Raw genomic sequence first — 17373 nt, 5'->3', positions numbered from 1 at the left:
TTGTATTGCCTGTTTTTGAGGTAAGATTCAAACCAACGGAGTGGGGTATCAGTAATGCCTATTTCCTTAAGGCGATGGAGTAGGGTGTTGTGGTTTATGGCATCGAAGGCAGCGGAAATATCTAGCATGGCAAGTATGTAGCAGTGACCTTTGTCCAGCCCTGTGAGGAGGGAGTCAGTAAGCGAGAGGAAGAGGGTTTCAGTACTAAAGTGTCTACGGAAGCCGAATTGAGAGGTGGAGAGTATTTGAAGTCTCTAGGATGGGTGGTGAACCTAGCAACAACAAAGGTAACAAGACAAATGAAGGAATCAACCAATTCCCAACAACATCAAGTAAAACAAAAAGTACAAGGGAATCATTAATACTATGAAAAATATTTTGAGTACAATGTGCTTAAAAATATTAAACTTAAATATAGTACATATTAAAGATTATCCCGCTCACACATGGTGTACACTACACACCAATACATATCATAAATTGCACATATATATCTTTCATACCTACATATACTAATACAATAAAAACAAAACTATGCAGTTATCCATAAGTGTCCAATTGTGAAATGTAATCATACTGATTGTCTTGATACAATGTATTCAACAGAGAACCTAGCAACAAGCCATTTAGTCCTCTTTCAAACTCTGGAGTATCTGGGAGCCTAGTTCGAAATGTTGGTGGAGAGAGTGTTTCTCACAGAGAGAGAGTGATGAAATTACAGTGTCAGATTAGGCTTCTGTAGAGCTTTCAGTGCCCAGGGTCTAGGACTATTTATAGGTCCTGAGTTCTATGGCATCGACATTATAGAAACATAGAAATGATGGCAGAAGACGACCAAATGGCCCATCCAGTCTGCCCAGCAAGCTACGCACTTTATCCTTTTTTTTTTTTCTTCCTTTTTCTCTCTCACACCTGTTACTCTTGGCTTCCAGTACCCTCCAGCCCTATTTCCCCTCCACCCCACCACCAATGTAGAGAGCATCACTGGATCTGCATCCAAATGAACATCCATCTCAATTAGGGGTAGCAACCTCTGCAACAAGCAGGCCACACCCCTGCCCCTGTCCACCCAGATTATATGATCCAGACCCCGTTGGTTGCCGTCCACCCCCAGATCCTCCCTTCCACACTCTCCCTGTCGCTGAAGCAGAGAGCCATGCGTTGAAAGAGAAGTATCAGACTCTCTCCCTCGCCGAAGCAGAGAGCTACACTGGACATGCATTGAAAGTAAAGTATCGGCCCAGCTACACCTCGCTTCCCTGTGAATACAAATTTTTTTTTTAATTTAATTTTTCTTCCACATTACCTCTTGCCGTTGAAGCCCAGAGCCATGATGGAGTCTCATCAACCCTGTGCATGTACACATTGGGATTAATGCATTGGGTGTTTGCGCATAGGTGACCTCTGCAGGGGGCTCTTCTCCCGCTGGAATCCATTAGTGGAAGAGTTTCATCTTCCTCTTCCATTAGAGGGGAAGCCAGGGACAGTCTTTCGTAGTGGCTTACTCGCGCCAGTCTCGAGCATGGTGCAGAATTGGAGGTTCTAAATTGGGTAATAGTCACTACTGATGCAAGCCTCTGTGGATGGAGGGGGGTGTAGCAAGATCATTCGGTGCAGGGCCAGTGGTCGAAACAGGAGGACTCATGGCTATCGGTCGGTTAGAGATGAGAACAGTGCATTTCGCGTTGCTTGCCTGTCTGCCAAGGTTACGCGACCATCCAGTTGGATCCTAGCGGACAATGCGACGATGGTGGCCTACAGCAACTGTCAAGGAGGAACCAAGAATCAGACAGTGGCTTGAGATGCTCGGGAGTTGATTCTCTGGGCAGAGCAGCTGGCAGTGTTTCACATCACCAGAGTGAACAACGTTCAGGCAGATTTTCTCAGTCAGAGAAAGTTAGACCCGGAAATGGGAACTGTTTGAGGCAGAGATGTCTCATTCACGGAAGATGGGGATATCCTGACCAAAGAGAATACCAAGGCATTGCAGTTTTACGGTCGCTGAACAGAACACGGTACGGAAGGAATCAGAGCTCTGGTGCTGCCCGTGGACTTAAGGGATTCTTCTTTGTCTTCCCTCCTTGGCCTTTGGACAAGGGATTATGGTGGATAGAGAAACATCTGGGCAACATGATCCTGGTAGCTCCAGAGTGGACACATCAACCATGCTTCCCAGATCTGATCAACATGGCCATAGACGGGCCCCTGAAGTTCGGACATCAGTCGACTCTCTTTTTTTTTCTACCCAGGCTCAATATTTTTGTCTCGTGGCTTTGCATCTGAGAGGAGGGGATATTCCAAAGCAGTTATTTCCACCTTATTGCAGGCTAAGCGACCTTCTACATCCTTGACATATGTGTGAGTTTGGAGGATTTTTGAGTCCTGGTCTGCTGTTGATGGAGTGCAGCCTCAGCCTGTTCAGGCTATGGTGTTGCATCTTTTGGCTTTTTTCTATAGAGAGGTTCTGGTCAAGAGACTGGCCTTTAACTCTGAGAGTCCAGGTAGTGACATTGGGTTGTCCCCGGAGTAAGGTGCAAGGGCATCCTCTGTCCTTACATCAGGATGTTATTCGGTTCCTTCAGGAAGATAAGAACTTGCGTCCTCAGGTGTGGAACATTTGTCTGTCTTGAAATCTGAATTTAGACCATAGAGGATTGTGTGAGGCTCTGTTTGAACCACTAAAGAGAGCTATGGTTAAGCACTGGACTCTTAAATGATTTTCTTGGTGGCTGTTGGTTCAACTAGGAGAATTTCAGAGCTCCAGTTGTATCGAGATCCTTTCCTACAAATGTTGGATTCAGGGGTATCTTTATGCAAGGTGCCTTCTTTTCTACCTGAGGTAGTCTCTGCTTTCCATCCTAGACAGTGGAGCATCCAGCTTTTCCGGATTTGTATTCCTCTATGCCTCATGCAGGGGAGTTTAGACTCTTAGATGGGAGGCTTGCATTATGGTGGTATCTAAAGGTCACTTCCTTGTACTGTGGAGTGGTCCAAAGAAGGGAAGTAAGGCATCCAAGGCTACAATTATGCAGTGGCTGAAGGAAGCGATTGAGTTGACTTACATTTCTAATTGGTGCGTGCTGCTGGGTTTTGTTTTTTTTTTTAAGGTGCCCACTCGATGCGTTCTCAGGCAACTTCCTGGGCTGAGTCATAACAGGTGTCTCCACATGAAATTTGCTGGGTGGTTACTGGGAAATTGTTGCACATTTATCCTAGGCATTACTGCTTGGATGTCAGGGGACCGGCTTCCATGTGCTTTGGTGAGAGAATTCTACGAGCAGAATTCTCCAGTTTCCACCCAAGTTAAAGGGAGCTTAGGTACATCCCAGGAGACTGGGCTGATCCGGGTACGTACAGGGAAAGGAAAATTGGTTCTTAACTGCTAATTTTCATTCCTGTAGTACCACAGGTCAGTCCAGAGATCCGCCCATTTACTTGGTGGGCGGGGTGGGGGGGGTCCACCGCTTCTACTGTTGCTTTGTATATAGTGCGCTGTTGTTGAAGGTTTTCAATGTTAATCACTTATGTTAAATTTGGAAAATGAATTTCCCGTTGACTTTTTGGGCAACTTCACCTTCTTCTGGCTCGTTGGCGGGGAGGGAGTTTGCTTAGAAATTTATGGTTGTGCTGTCATCTTGGTTTGGGTACAGGTCGTATCAGTGAAACTTTCTCTGTCTCCATCTGCTGGCAGAGATGCAAAACCCATGAATATGGACTGATCTGGGTACTACAGGAATAAAAATTAGCAGGTAAGAACCAATTTTTTCCCACAGATAAGCAGGCTGAATTAGCCATGATATCTGGTGAACGTCCTCTGGTCTGCTAGGTGGCAGAGCTCCTCAAAGCACACAGAGATCTGCTCTGTGTGCCTGCCTCTGTGTATCACCACATGGCTCCCAGCCTGCCTCAGTCTTGTTCTTCTGCATTGCAGGCTGCATTGGAGCTCCTTGACTTACCTTTTTCTTTGTGACTGTTTGCTGGAAAGCAACAGCAGAAGGATGCCGAGAGCGCCCGGATTTAAGTTCTGTCCATGTGTAAAGGTGATGTCGGCTACAGATGGCCATGGCCTCTGCTACGTCTATATACATGTGTCGAGGCAAAGAGACAAGGTGCGGGATCGAAGAGTGTCAACAGATGCATCGATGAAGAATCGACGAAGCATCAGATGTTGGCAGAGGTGCATGGAAACAAAAGGGACATGCGAATCATCAGGTCCGCGTACTTCACCAATGGATAAGGGCCTGTCGCTCGCGACCCAGGGGCCAACCAGAGTTGCAGCTTCCATCCCGGATTTGGAGCTCGTGCTCTCAGATGTAGAGCAGACATCAGTTCATGAGTCAGTGGGCTCATCTCATTCGTCCAGGGCCTGCTCAATTTGTCCTCTACTTAGAGATGCAGGCAAAAGGGGTCATGCCTCCAGGAACCCTTATGAGAGAGACATGCGAAGGGGTCCTGTATAATTCAGGTGCCCACATGACCCGCAGGCCCTGATTCAGATATTCTGCTAGCAACATTACCCCTCAGAGGCCGACCACAAGGAACCCTGGCCTCACAGGTGGTGGCACAAATTTCACAGTTGCTGATGCAGCTCCTTTCGTGGAGCAAGGCCACGACGAAATGCGGGAAAACGCCCTTGATACAAGAGCCCACCCTCACTGGGTGAGGAGGCAGACCAGCCAGAACTAAGCCCCCAATGATGTTTCGGGGAGTGAGTCACCCTACACATTGCCGGGCTCTTCAACGGGCTATCCCTTCGACCCAACAGAGGAACAACCTCAGCCCATCTCCCCGCAGAAGATCTATCCTACTCCAGGTTTGTGGAGATGGTGGGGAATCTGCTTAATTTGGAAATCGAGAAGGTGCCAGACCCCTGAGCAGAAGCCCTGGACATACTTAAGATACTGGAGGTGCCGGCAAAGCCAACTGCGTTGCCTTCGCATACAGTGTTGGATGAAGTAATGATCAGAGCATGACAATCTCACTTCTTGGGACCGATCACGTTACGTAAAACAGACACCTACTTATAGGATTAGACAAAGGCCACTCATTCCTTCTCGCAATTCTAGACATCTCCTTGGCATTTGACACCATAAGCCATAATATACTTCTGGATCGATTATCTGAAATTGGCATTTCAGGAACACCTCTACTCTGGTTCACATCATACCTAAAATACAGACAATATAAAGTTAGAATAGGTAACCATGACTCCAAAACAATTAACCTTCTACAAGGAGTTCCCCAAGGCTCATCATCATCCTTCCTATTCAACATTTACCTCCTGCTCCTCTGCCACCTCCTCTCTGAACTCGGTTTAACGCACTTCATATATGCGGATGATGTACAAATCGTCATCCCCATCACTGATTCCCTACCCAATTTCATCAAAACCTGGGAAACCTCCCTCTCCACCATCAACAACCTCCTCACCAGCCTCAACCTCGCACTCAACCCTGCAAAAACAGATATCATGATAATTACACCGCAACACATTCCCTCCACCCCAATAAACACAACCCCATCCCATCCTCAACTACAACCACACAACACGTAAGAAATCTAGGCGTCATTATTAATGACCAACTCATCCTCAAAAGATTCATCAAGACCACCTTGAAGGAATGTTATTTCAAGCTACAAACCCTAAAAAAATGAAAACCTGTCTTACATTTCAACGACTTCCGAACAGTACTCCAATCAACCATTTTCTCTAAGATTGATTACTGCAATACTCTCCTTCTCAGCCTACCCAAAATCACCATTTCCCCCCTCCAAATTGTTGAGACTTTAAAATCAGCTTCAGGGTGCTGCTCCAAGAACATAGAGGTCCATTTAGTAGGAACAAATTTAAGTTTATTATTTAATATTAAAAGTCAATCATATGAGACCTCTGGGAGATAATAGAGTAGCAGTTCCATCTTTATTAAACTGCTCCTGATTATCTCCCCGTGCATTAGTACATTTCTCTCTCTTATAGGTAAGTCTTCATCTCCGAAGTGCTTGATTCTATGGGAGGATCACATACCACGTGTCTTGTGTCCCAATAAGACGGGCTAAATCTGAGTTGCCCTGTTCCCCCCTCCTACCTTAAGATCCAGTTAAAACATATATGAGACCCACATGTCTGCTGAGTACTGTCAATCTTCTATTAGTTCTTTGTTCTGTCAATCTTTCAGTCTCTTGATCAGACTCTTAATCTCTGGAGATCTCCAATTACACTGAGCCCCTCAGTTGAGACAGTATTCTGTGAGACCATGGCCTCGTCCATGTGCTCTTTGTGACCCCATGACTCTCCATCATATTTGCACAGCTTCAAATTAATTCCAGATACCTATTCAAGCTCGGGTCAGTCTGAGTTCTTCATAACCAGAGTCTGTTTCCCAGAATCCTCTTGGCTTAGGCCAAGCTGAAATCTCTGTTGATTTCAGACTTCAGGCACACATATCTCAAAATGCTCCGGATTGCAGTTGCACACATCTTCACCAACACTTGCAGGAATGAACACATCACCCCCATCCTCAAAGAGCTACACTGGCTCCCAATCCAACATCGTATTCATTACAAAACCCTCACCACCATACACAAAACCTTGCACAACCCAGATATGCACTGGCTCAACAACTCTCACTTTCCGCAGCACCAACAGACCCACCCGAGCACGCTACGTAGCAACATTACACACTCCCTCACCTAAACTTACCCACCACAACTCCACTAAAGAGCGCGTACTATCCATTGCAGGCCCCACACTATGGAACACTATGCCCACTGACTTACACCAAGAACAATGCCTGCATTAATTCAAACAAAAACTAAAAACTTGACTTTTCACACAAGCATATTCATTATCCACTTGATCGCCCCCCTCCCCGGAAGACCCCCCCCTGCAATATTTCCCTAACTCCGCATATCTCTCAGTAATTTCCCTGCCCTGTTAACCTTGTTTAACCTATAAAATATTTTTTTTACTATATACCTAAGAACTCTGCATAATTATAAATATGTTCTTGACTATATACCTAAGAACTTTGCCTAATTATAAATATGTTTTCGACTATACTCCCTCTAACTCGCTTAATATATAAATATGTTTAGGATCTTATACATAGTATACTTGTTGTTACTCTATTTTAAAATGATTAACCCAATTCCTCCAATATGTAATCTTCCCCCTGCTGCTAGTTTCTGTTAACAATCCTCTTACACTGTAAAGCTTCTTGCTATCGTTATGGTTATCTGTAAATAGATATGATGTCCACAACAAATGTCGGTCTAGAAAAACTTTAAATAAATAAATAAATTAAGTTCGGATGTGCGAATCGCCCTTCTGTAACATGGTTCAGCTGTCCCATGTGTCTATAGTAGTGGAATCAGCTATGAAGAGAGCGAAGAAATCGTGGCTACATTCCAGTACCCCTCCAGGGAAGGATAATATAATTCTAGACAGCTTTGGAAAACGCATTTTCCAGGTGGCGATGCTGAACCCAAAGATATAGCACATCAGTTTTATATCACTCAGTACTTATATGAATGTCTCCAATCTGTGAAACCTGTAGTGAAGAGCGCTGACCCGACTGATAAACATGTGGATAAAGGTGAACCGGTAGATGTAGTGTATTTGGATTTTCAGAAAGCATTTGACAAAGTTCCTCATGAGAGGCTTCTAGGAAAACTAAAAAGTCATGGGATAGGAGGCGATGTCCTTTCGTGGATTACAAACTGGTTAAAAAACAGGAAACAGAGAGTAGGATTAAATGGTCAGTTTTCTCAGTGGAAAAGGTTAAACAGTGGAGTGCCTCAGGGATCTGTACTTGGACCGGTGCTTTTCAATATATATATATATGTGTGTGTGTGTGTGTGTTTGTGTGTATGATCTGAACAGGAATACGATGAGTGAGGTTATCAAATTTGCGGACAATACAAAATTATTCAGAGTAGTTAAATCACAAGCTGATTGTGATATATTACAGGAGGACCTTGCAAGACTGGAAGATTGGGCATCCAAATGGCAGATGAAATTTAATGTGGACAAGTGCAAGGTGTTGCATATAGGGAAAAATAACCCTTGCGGTAGTTACACAACGTTAGGTTCCATATTAGGAGCTACCACCCAGGGAAAAGATCTAGGCATCATAGTGGATAATACTTTAAAATCGTTGGCTCAGTGTGTGTAGCAGTCAGAAAAGCAAGCAATGTTAGGAATTATTAGGAAGGGAATGGTTAATAAAACTGAAAATGTCATAATGCCTCTATATCGTTCCATGGTGAGGCCGCACCTTGAATTCTGTGTACAATTCTGGTCGCTGCATCTCAAAAAAGATATAGTTGTGATGGCGAAGGTACAGAAAAGGGCAACCAAATTGATAAAGGGGATGGAACAGCTCCCCTATGAGGAAAGGCTGAAGAGGTTAGGACTGTTCAGCTTGGAGAAGAGACGGCTAAGGGGGGATATGATAGAGGTCTTTAAGATCATGAGAGGTCTTGAAAGAGTAGATGTGAATCGGTTATTTATACTTTCAAATAATAGAAGGACTAGGGGGCATTCGATGAAGTTAGCAAGTAGCACATTTAAAACTAATCGGAGAAAATTATTTTTCTCTCAATGCACAATAAAGCTCTGGAATTTGTTGCCAGAGGATGTGGTTAGTGCAGTTAGTGTAGCTGGGTTCAAAAAAGGTTTGGATAAGTTCTTGGAGAAGAAGTCCACTAACGGCTCTTAATCAAGTTTACCTAGGGAATAGCCACTGCTATTAATTGCATCAGTAGCATGGGGTCTTCTTAGTGTTTGGTAATTGCCAGGTTTTTGTGGCCTGGTTTGGCCTCTGTTGGAAACAGGATGCTGGGCTTGATGGACCCTTGGTTTGACCCAGTATGCCAATTTCTTATGTTCTTATGATACTCTACCATTACAGTTGCATGCATTGTGAAGCATTTGATATATCAGCCAGAACCTCAGCGGGGGCTATTGCAGCCAGACGCTTGGCGTGGCTGCGGGTGAGCGCAATTAGGGAGGATATCCCCAAGAAGCTTGCCGACTTTCCCTGTTTTCCAGACAATCTCTTTGGGGAGAAGTTGAGGGAAACAGTTGCTCAGCTGAAAGAACAAAACATTGCGGTGCAGTCCCTCACCCTCCAGAGAGAACAACCAGCAGGTAGAAGGAGCTACTCAGCTTTTCACAGAGGATACCCTCAACCATGCACAGAGAGGGCCTACTTTCCCTTTCACCCGCAGTTATACTAGTCATCCAGAGGACCGCAGATGCAGCAAACCCAAGTCAGGGCAGACAACACAATCCACACCAAACACGAAGGGATGCAAATCCAAGATCCAGCAGGAATTCTAAAAGCATCCAAACCATGCCCACCAATGAAGGCACAATTTTAAACTTTCAGTCACCACACCTGCAGATAATACCATTGCAGTCAGATCAATGAACATCATTCCCAGTACACACTATGCCTTTCTGGGAACTCATCATCCTCAAGTGTCCCTGCCAAACATCCAGCAAGGATAGTAACCTAGCTCAGAGGACAGAGAATAAAGAGGCACCTCTACCCCGACAAATGACTGCCAGTTGCCTAGAATCCACACTCTTGGTGGCGCAACACATATGTCACGAGCCAGATAATGGCCTTAGCCCCTGCGAAGTCATATATGCGTCTCCATAGGCCCAGTTACAATAAGATCTAATAGTAAAGAAAGACCTCCGACACCGGCAGTATCCTCCAACATCAAGGGGGCTGTCAGCAGCCGGCTTCTTAGATCGGCTTAAGCAAGAATGTCTTGAACGAAGACTGGGACAGCGGACGGATCATGCTTTACATAATCGGAGGAAAAGAGTCTGGTTCATGGAGGATCTGCCGAGAGACTGGGCGTACTTTGAAAAAGGTGAAGAAGAGGCTCACAGTACCTCAGTCTCGCTCTTACAATTCCAGGGCGAGCCCAGCACTCGATGCATGCCCATCAAGTATGCCTACCAATCGGGAACCTGCTAGCACAGGACGGAAGGTTCCTTCTTCACCATATGCACTGGTTCCTCCGCCTCACAATGTGGAGGTCGAAAGGAACAGTACTGACATACTTAAATTTACCTCCATCAATCCAAGATGTATTGGTATCATCTAGGAAGTACTCCACTAAGAAAAATTATCAAGTAAGTGGGCCAGATATTCAAAGTGGTGTAACGAGCACGGAACAGATCCTTTTTCTCCTGCCCGCTAGAGCATCTGTTGGAGTACCTTCATGCACTGTTCAGATGGGATTGGCAATGGCTTCTGTCAGAGTACACATCAGTGCCATTGCAGCTTATCACCTTCCCATAAGGGCTCACCGGTATCATGCCAACCACTCGTGTCAAGATTTATGAAAGGCATTCTACATTTGCACCCGCCATTTCAGAAGCTGCCAGTGCAATGGGATCTCAACTTAGTCTTAGAACAGTTGATGCTCCCACCCTTTGAACTGATGGATAGTAGCCATATGAGATATCTCTCCTGGAAAGTCTGCTTCTTGGTCGCCCTGACCTCAGCAAGGAGGGTGAGCGAACTGCAGGCGTTGGTCCACTACTCACCATACTTGAAGTTCCACCATGATAAGGTGATATTTAAAAACTCACCCTTCCTTCCTCCCCAAAGTGGTGTCAGCATTCCACCTTAACCAGATGATCACCTTACCAACCGTCTTCCCGAAACCGCATAACTCAGAGATGGAAAGACGACTTCACACCTTGAACTGTAAACGTGCCTTAGCGTATTTCAACCGACGTACACATTCAGAATCCAGGGCCTCGCAACTCTTTGTCTCCTTTAACCTGAATGCTCCTGGGCTACCTGTCTCCAAGAGGACTATATCGTCTTGGATCTCTCAATGTATTCTGTTCTGCTACAGCAGAAGACCGAAGAATTTAACTACTTCGCCAAGAGCTAACCAAGTCAGAGCAGTGGCGGTCTCTATTGCCCACCTATGCAAAGTGCCCATACAGGACACATGCAAAGCTGCCATGTGTCAACATTTGCATACTTTCACCTCACACTACTGCCTCAGTCAGCAGGCGGCTGCAGATGCAGCGGTGGGCCAAGCCATCCTCTTGGCAGGAATATCTAAAGAGACTGTCCGCAATGACATGCCAGGTTGAGTACACCTTCCCGGGAACCAGACTGGTCAATGCATCATGTCCGGAGACTAGAGGGCGCTCAACCTTCCAGCTGGGGACTCCCCAGACATCATGGTTATTTCAACCTGCTTATCTACAGAAAAAAAACAAGTTTGCTTACTATAAACAATGTTTTCCGTGGATAGCAGGATGAATTAGCCATCCTAACCTGCCCGCTTCCCCAGACAGCCTCCTAAATGTGCAACCACAAGTTTGGATATCAGACTGAGGCAGACTGGGAGCCATGTGGTGATATACAGAGGTAGGCACTCAGAGCAGAGCTTTGTGTGCTTTGAGAAGCTCCGCCACCTAGAGGACTGGAGGATGTTCCTCAGATATCATGGCTAATTCACCCTGCTATTCATGGAAAACACAGTTTACGGTAAGCAAACTTGCTTTTCCTGTACTTATTATAAAATGGTATAATTTTAATTAAGATCTCCACTGCTTCTCTTGCTCGGAGAGGCTGAGACTGCAGGAGCTGTTCCGCCTGAATTTTAGTATGTAAACTGCAGCAGATTGAGATGTTATAAGTTCCTTTCTTTGACACAGGAGCCTGCAAATTTTTGAGGAAACTGGAGTCTCTCATAGTGAGTTTCTTCTTCGTCAGCATGCAGAGGAAGGGGCAGGGCCTCTTGGTGGACCTCTCAGATACCCAAACCCCTGTATTTTGTGGCTTTATGCAGACCAGGAAGGTGAGCGTGTTCTTTATAGCATTGATGTTAAAGTGTGGTCGGTGTGTGAATCCCCTAGTAATGTATTGGGGAGGGAGATGCTTGCAGAAGGGGGTAATAGGAGTATCAGATAGTTGTCCCTGCTTAGTACTTGGAAGGCAGTAGCTGCTGGAAAAGCGTAGGAAATGCTGTTGGAGATTCTTTTGCCCTGTGTGCTACTTGCTGGTGATTCTAATATCTCCTTTTAATGGATGCTTTTGAGAGACATATTTTTAGTAAATGATTTTTGAAGTATATATGAACTATCCTTCCGTGTTTGTGTTGCTTACACTATGGAGCATATATAAATTTAAAATAATCCAAGAAATGAATTTTGAATAGTCTAAACAGTGGTTCATTAGTTCCAGTTAGGAAGATGTGGCTGCAAAAAAGGAACTATAATGTTAAGAATTATTCAGAAAGGAAGAGAGAATATCATAATGGCTCTGTATTGATCCAAAGTGCAAGTGCAGTTCTGGTTGCCCATCTTAAAAAAAAACAACTTAGCAGAACTAGATAAGGTACAGAGAAGGGCAACAAAAATGATAAAGGGGTTGCAATAGCTCCCTTATGAAAAAGGCTAAACAGGTTAGGGTGCTTCAGCCTGGAGAAGAGGCGACTGAGACGGGACTTAATAGAAGTTTATAAAATCATGAGTGGGATGGTAATTTACACTTTCAAATACTAAAATAAGGGGGTACTTTATGAAACTAACAATCAGAAGATTTAAAGTAAAATCAAGCTGTGGAATCTGTTGTCTAAGGAGAAAAGTCTGACACGTTATTAACTAGGTAGTCTCGGGAAAGCCATTGCTTATCCCGGGAATGAGCACTCTTTAGAATCTGCTGAGTACTTCTTAGTGTTGAAGACAAGACACTGAGCTTTATGGACCTTTGAACTGACCCAGTAAGGCATTTCTTGTGTTCTTAAGGAGGATATCATGAAAGAACATAAAACATTGGAATTGCCATACTGGGTCAGACTGAGGGTCGATCAAGCACATTATCCTGTTTTCAGTAGTGGTCAATCCAGGTCACAAGTACCTGGCAAGATCCCCAACAGTAAATAAATCCCTTGCTGCTATCTCGTAGTGATAAGTAGTGGCCATTCCCTAAGTCTGAGTGGTTAGTAACAGTTTATGGTCTTCTCTGTCAGGAACTTGTCTGTACCTTTTTTTAAACCCAGTTATACTAACTGCCTTAACCACATCCTCTGGCAATGAATTCCAGAGCTTAATTGTGTTAAGTGAAAAATAATTTTCTTTGATTTGTTTTGAATGTGCCACTTTCTAACTTAATGGAGTGTCCCCTAGTGTTCTGTATTTTCTTTTTTGAAAGAGTAAATAACTGATTTACATTTACTTGTTCTATTCCACTTTGATTTTATAGAACTCTATCATATCTTCTGTCCAAGCTGAACAGCCCTATATTCTTTAGCCTTTCCTCATAGGGATAGCTGTTCCATCCCCTTTATCATTTTGATCACCTTTCTCAGTTTTTTGACCTGCAGACAGTACTCCAGGTGGGCCTCACCTTGGAGCAATACAGAGCATTATGACATTGTTTTATTCAAAAGGGTTTGGATGATATGTTGAAGTGACAGGACTTAATTCTTCTGTCAGTCTGTGACACTCCTGTCTATGTTCTCATTTGGTCTCTGACAGTTTTGGACAAGCGGTTGAGCAGCAGAGTGGATGCGATGATGTCTGCTGGGTTGCTTCATGAGCTGCGAGATTTTCACCAACGTTACAACCAGTGGAAAATAACTGAAAATTGGTGAGCAGTCTGCAGCTTGTTCATGTCTTTCAGAAAGAGGCGAATATTCTCAATGATTCAAGAGCTGTGATATCCTTCCTTTTCACAGCAGTGTTAACACGTTGAAAGGGCAGTGCTGTGAGGAAGCTCTCCCAGCTGAAGACATGGGCTTTCCTTGACCTGAGAAGACTGCTGTTAGGTTGTTCATGGTAGAAGAGAGAGTTGACTCCATGTTCTCTGTTCTTTTCAGTCAGGATTATCAGCACGGCATATTTCAGACTATTGGCTTTAAGGAGTTCCACGAATACCTGGCCACGGAGGGGGTATGTCCAGAAGAGACCAGTGACATTCTGCTTCAGAAAGGTGTGAATGCCTTTAATTGAAGGAGAGCTAGGGAAGAGTCATGCCCAGGTAGACAGTGGCAGTTTGGGGAGGTGCAGCAGGTACCCTCCATACCCCATCCCTCAAAACTGCTCACCATGCCCTTACCAGACAAAGAGCCTTCTCCATCGCTGGCCCATCCCTCTGGAATTCCCTACCTTCCAGTCTCTGTCTAGAGCCTTCCCTACGTAACTTCAGAAAAGGAATCAAGACATGGCTCTTCAAGCAGGCCTAGCCATATATCCAAGATTGCCTTCAGTTCCCCCTGCCCCCCTTCCCTGTTACTGTGTAAGATTGTACATGATGACCTGTGTGTTTTATGTACATATCCTGTGATGTTTATTGTAGTCACATAATTAAGGTTACGCTCCGTCTCTCTCCATATCATATTTAAATTTCCTTTGCTAGCTCTTTATTCTCTCTCTGCCTCTTCCACCTTCTCCTCCTTCCCCCACCCTGTTCATTGTAATTTTCCATCTTTTATAGTTAATTGTAAACCGGCGTGATGTTTCCCTATGAATGTCGGCGCATAAAATGTTATAAATAAATAAGGTATCTAAAAGGTGATGACCAGAGGGGTGAGGGTCTGTGTATTGGGGAGGTGAAGTGGCAGCTGATGTAGGTGTACAAAGGTCTGGCAGAAGGAATTATTGAAACACAGAATATGATGGCAGAAAAGGCTGCAAGGTCCATCTAGACCAGTGGTTCTCAACCTTTTTTTGGCCGGGACACCCTGACAGATGGTTCTCACATGCGTGACACACTGAACATGTGACAGTCACGGGGCAAAATGTAAATATGCACTCTGCATCCTCAGGAACCCCTCGACCCCCAAAAATGGGTGCAGAGCAGATCTAGGGCATTACCCGTACAGCTCACCATACAAAAAAGATATTCTGGATCTGATGACATCTCAATAAAAGCAAAACAAACTCTCTTTACTGGCAGGCACAATATCCCTCCTTATGAAAAGACAATAATTTACCACTACAAAATATTTAACCAGGCCCTAAACACTAATACACCTCCTATTAGGAAAACAGCAAGCCAAGCTGCTATAGAGCCCCACACAGAAATAACTGTAAAACTATATTAATTAATAAAAAGCATTTACAGGCTTAATATTTAGTTTTTTACATGTAAAAAATGACTTTATCCATGTACGTGGGCTTTTGAAAATTGCTACAATATACGCCATTGAATTGTCCATACAATTTACCCTTGAAAGTGCACTTTACTTGTATAAAACCTTTTGAAAATTACCCCCAAAATGAGTACATCCTGAATGGCCAAGGTATGTGCATAGCTAATACATCTCAAATATTCCTTCATTAACATAAATGACCTTTGAACATTGTCTCTTAACTGACTTTGCTGATTTCCTGTTCCTAGTATATAGATGACATTAACAGGTAAATTAATCAAATGCCTGAAGTTGCATGATTGCAACAGAGAGAAGCTTCTCTCTCCAGTCTGCTAAATGCCTGGCCTTCTGATGTTACGTTCCTCACAGGCTGCTGGATAAAAGTGAATTAAAGCATAGAGGAAAATCTTTGCTCAAAGCCTAATGCTCGTAACAAGCACCTTATTGTATTCGAAAAGTGACAGGTAAGCAATGCAATGCATTTAAAACAGGGGTATTGTGTTCAAATCGGGATGTACTGGTAAAAATCCTTGCAGCTGAATTCTGTAGCATTTGAAGAGCAGGAGTATCAGAGTCTTGTAAAATCTAATGGATTCAAATATGGTTTTACCCTTCTGAGCATAGGCAGTTTCTAGTATGATTTCTGGCCCAAAGACTTCACATGAGCCTTAATTATGATTCAAGGATGATCCCTAAATTCTTGGCTTGCCGTGCAATTGGTATCTGGTGACTAACAAAACTAAATTTATTTTTATTTATTTATTTAAAAACTTTTCTATACCGTCGCTAAGTTGTGTACTATCGCAAACAAAACATCGGTTTCATATACGCAAGTCACTTTAGTTTTGTTTATATATGAAAACCGATGTTTTGTTTGCAAGTCACTTTAGTTTTGTTAGTCACCAGATACCAATATATATATCTAGCGACCCCATGGCAGCTTTTTCATCAGAAGAACAAGGGGAAAACACAATTGGACCTCATCTGTATGAATAGAATAATGTAGGCCCAGTCCAGCTAGTAACTTGCCCAGAGGTTGAAGATAAATATTAAATAACATTGCAGATATAGCCCTGCGGAGCTTCTCTTGTTTACCACATTTCACCTGCTGTGTTTTGCCAGTCAACAAGAAGAAAATCAATTGCAGAGAACACCACCAATCCAAATATTCAATAGATGACCAAGAAAAATGGTATGATCAACTGTCAATGCTGCGGATAAATCTTAAAGAACCACTCTCGACAAAAGTTCAGTACTATACTTCTTAGAAAAACCAAATTTGTAGTTATCTAATATTGAAATTGTAGTTTAGATGGAAATGCTAGAAAGGCTATGGGTCCATAGGTTTAACAAATCCTTTGCGTCAGTCTGTGGATTCTTTAATACGGGAGGAATAGGGGCTTGTTTAAGTTGAAGGGGTAGTTCGCCAACTTCAAGGGAGGCAAGAGGAGATGAAATTTCATCCGTGACACCCTCAAGGATAAAGTGAACAAGTCTTCAATTCATCCTCTTTACACTTTCACTTATTTTGGACTTACAAACCACATCAGATTTTGTCCATAATGAGCGAGATGGATCAATCTGTCTCTCATTTGTTAATGGCAGATTAACTTTCTGTTGAAAAAATTGCACAAAAATAGGTTCAAAGGGAAACCTAGGAATAATTATGTATGTTCTTTCTTGTATATCGCTTAGAGCCATCACATAAGCAATTAATACATTAAATTAAAAGGCTATTTACTCAGATGAAAAGGCTTTCTGAAGATTGTCTACAATATATATGGGTAGAAATGCCCATGGGATGTCAGTGGCACATGTACCGTATAAACCCGTGGCACGTCGGCAGCTCTCGGACCGTATAAACCCGTGGCACGTCGGCAGCTCTCGGACCGCGTAAACCCGTGGCACATCGGCAGCTCTCGGACCGCGTAAACCCGTGGCACGTCGGCAGCTCTCGGGCCACGTAAACCCGTGGCACGTCGGCAGCTCCTGTACCGTGTAAACCCGTGGCACGTTGGCAGCTCTCGGACCGTATAAACCCGTGGCACGTCGGCAGCTCTCGGACCGTATAAAGCCGTGGCATGTCGGCAGCTCTCGGACTGTATAAACCCGTGGCACGTCGGCAGCTCTCGGACTGCATAAACCCGTGGCACGTTGGCAGCTCTCGTACCGTATAAACCCGTGGCACGTTGGCAGCTCTCGGACCGCATAAACCCGTGGCACGTTGGC

At 44.0% G+C, this 17373-nt stretch overlaps 1 protein-coding gene across 1 annotated transcript in view; it reads left to right on the top strand.

The window, feature by feature from the left end:
• TRIT1 (tRNA isopentenyltransferase 1) overlaps window positions 1–17373 on the top strand; it is a 92273-nt gene that overhangs the window by 33833 nt on the left and 41067 nt on the right. The window contains exons 5-7 of the mRNA XM_029619383.1: window positions 11705–11847; window positions 13529–13640; window positions 13870–13982. Of these exons, the coding sequence (XP_029475243.1) occupies window positions 11705–11847; window positions 13529–13640; window positions 13870–13982 (368 nt within the window). The remainder of the gene's footprint in view (window positions 1–11704; window positions 11848–13528; window positions 13641–13869; window positions 13983–17373) is intronic.

Source organism: Rhinatrema bivittatum, chromosome 11, assembly GCF_901001135.1.
Source record: "Rhinatrema bivittatum chromosome 11, aRhiBiv1.1, whole genome shotgun sequence".
In the NCBI taxonomy this organism is placed as follows: Eukaryota; Metazoa; Chordata; class Amphibia; order Gymnophiona; family Rhinatrematidae; genus Rhinatrema; species Rhinatrema bivittatum.
This window is presented reverse-complemented; position numbering and strand designations above follow the sequence as displayed.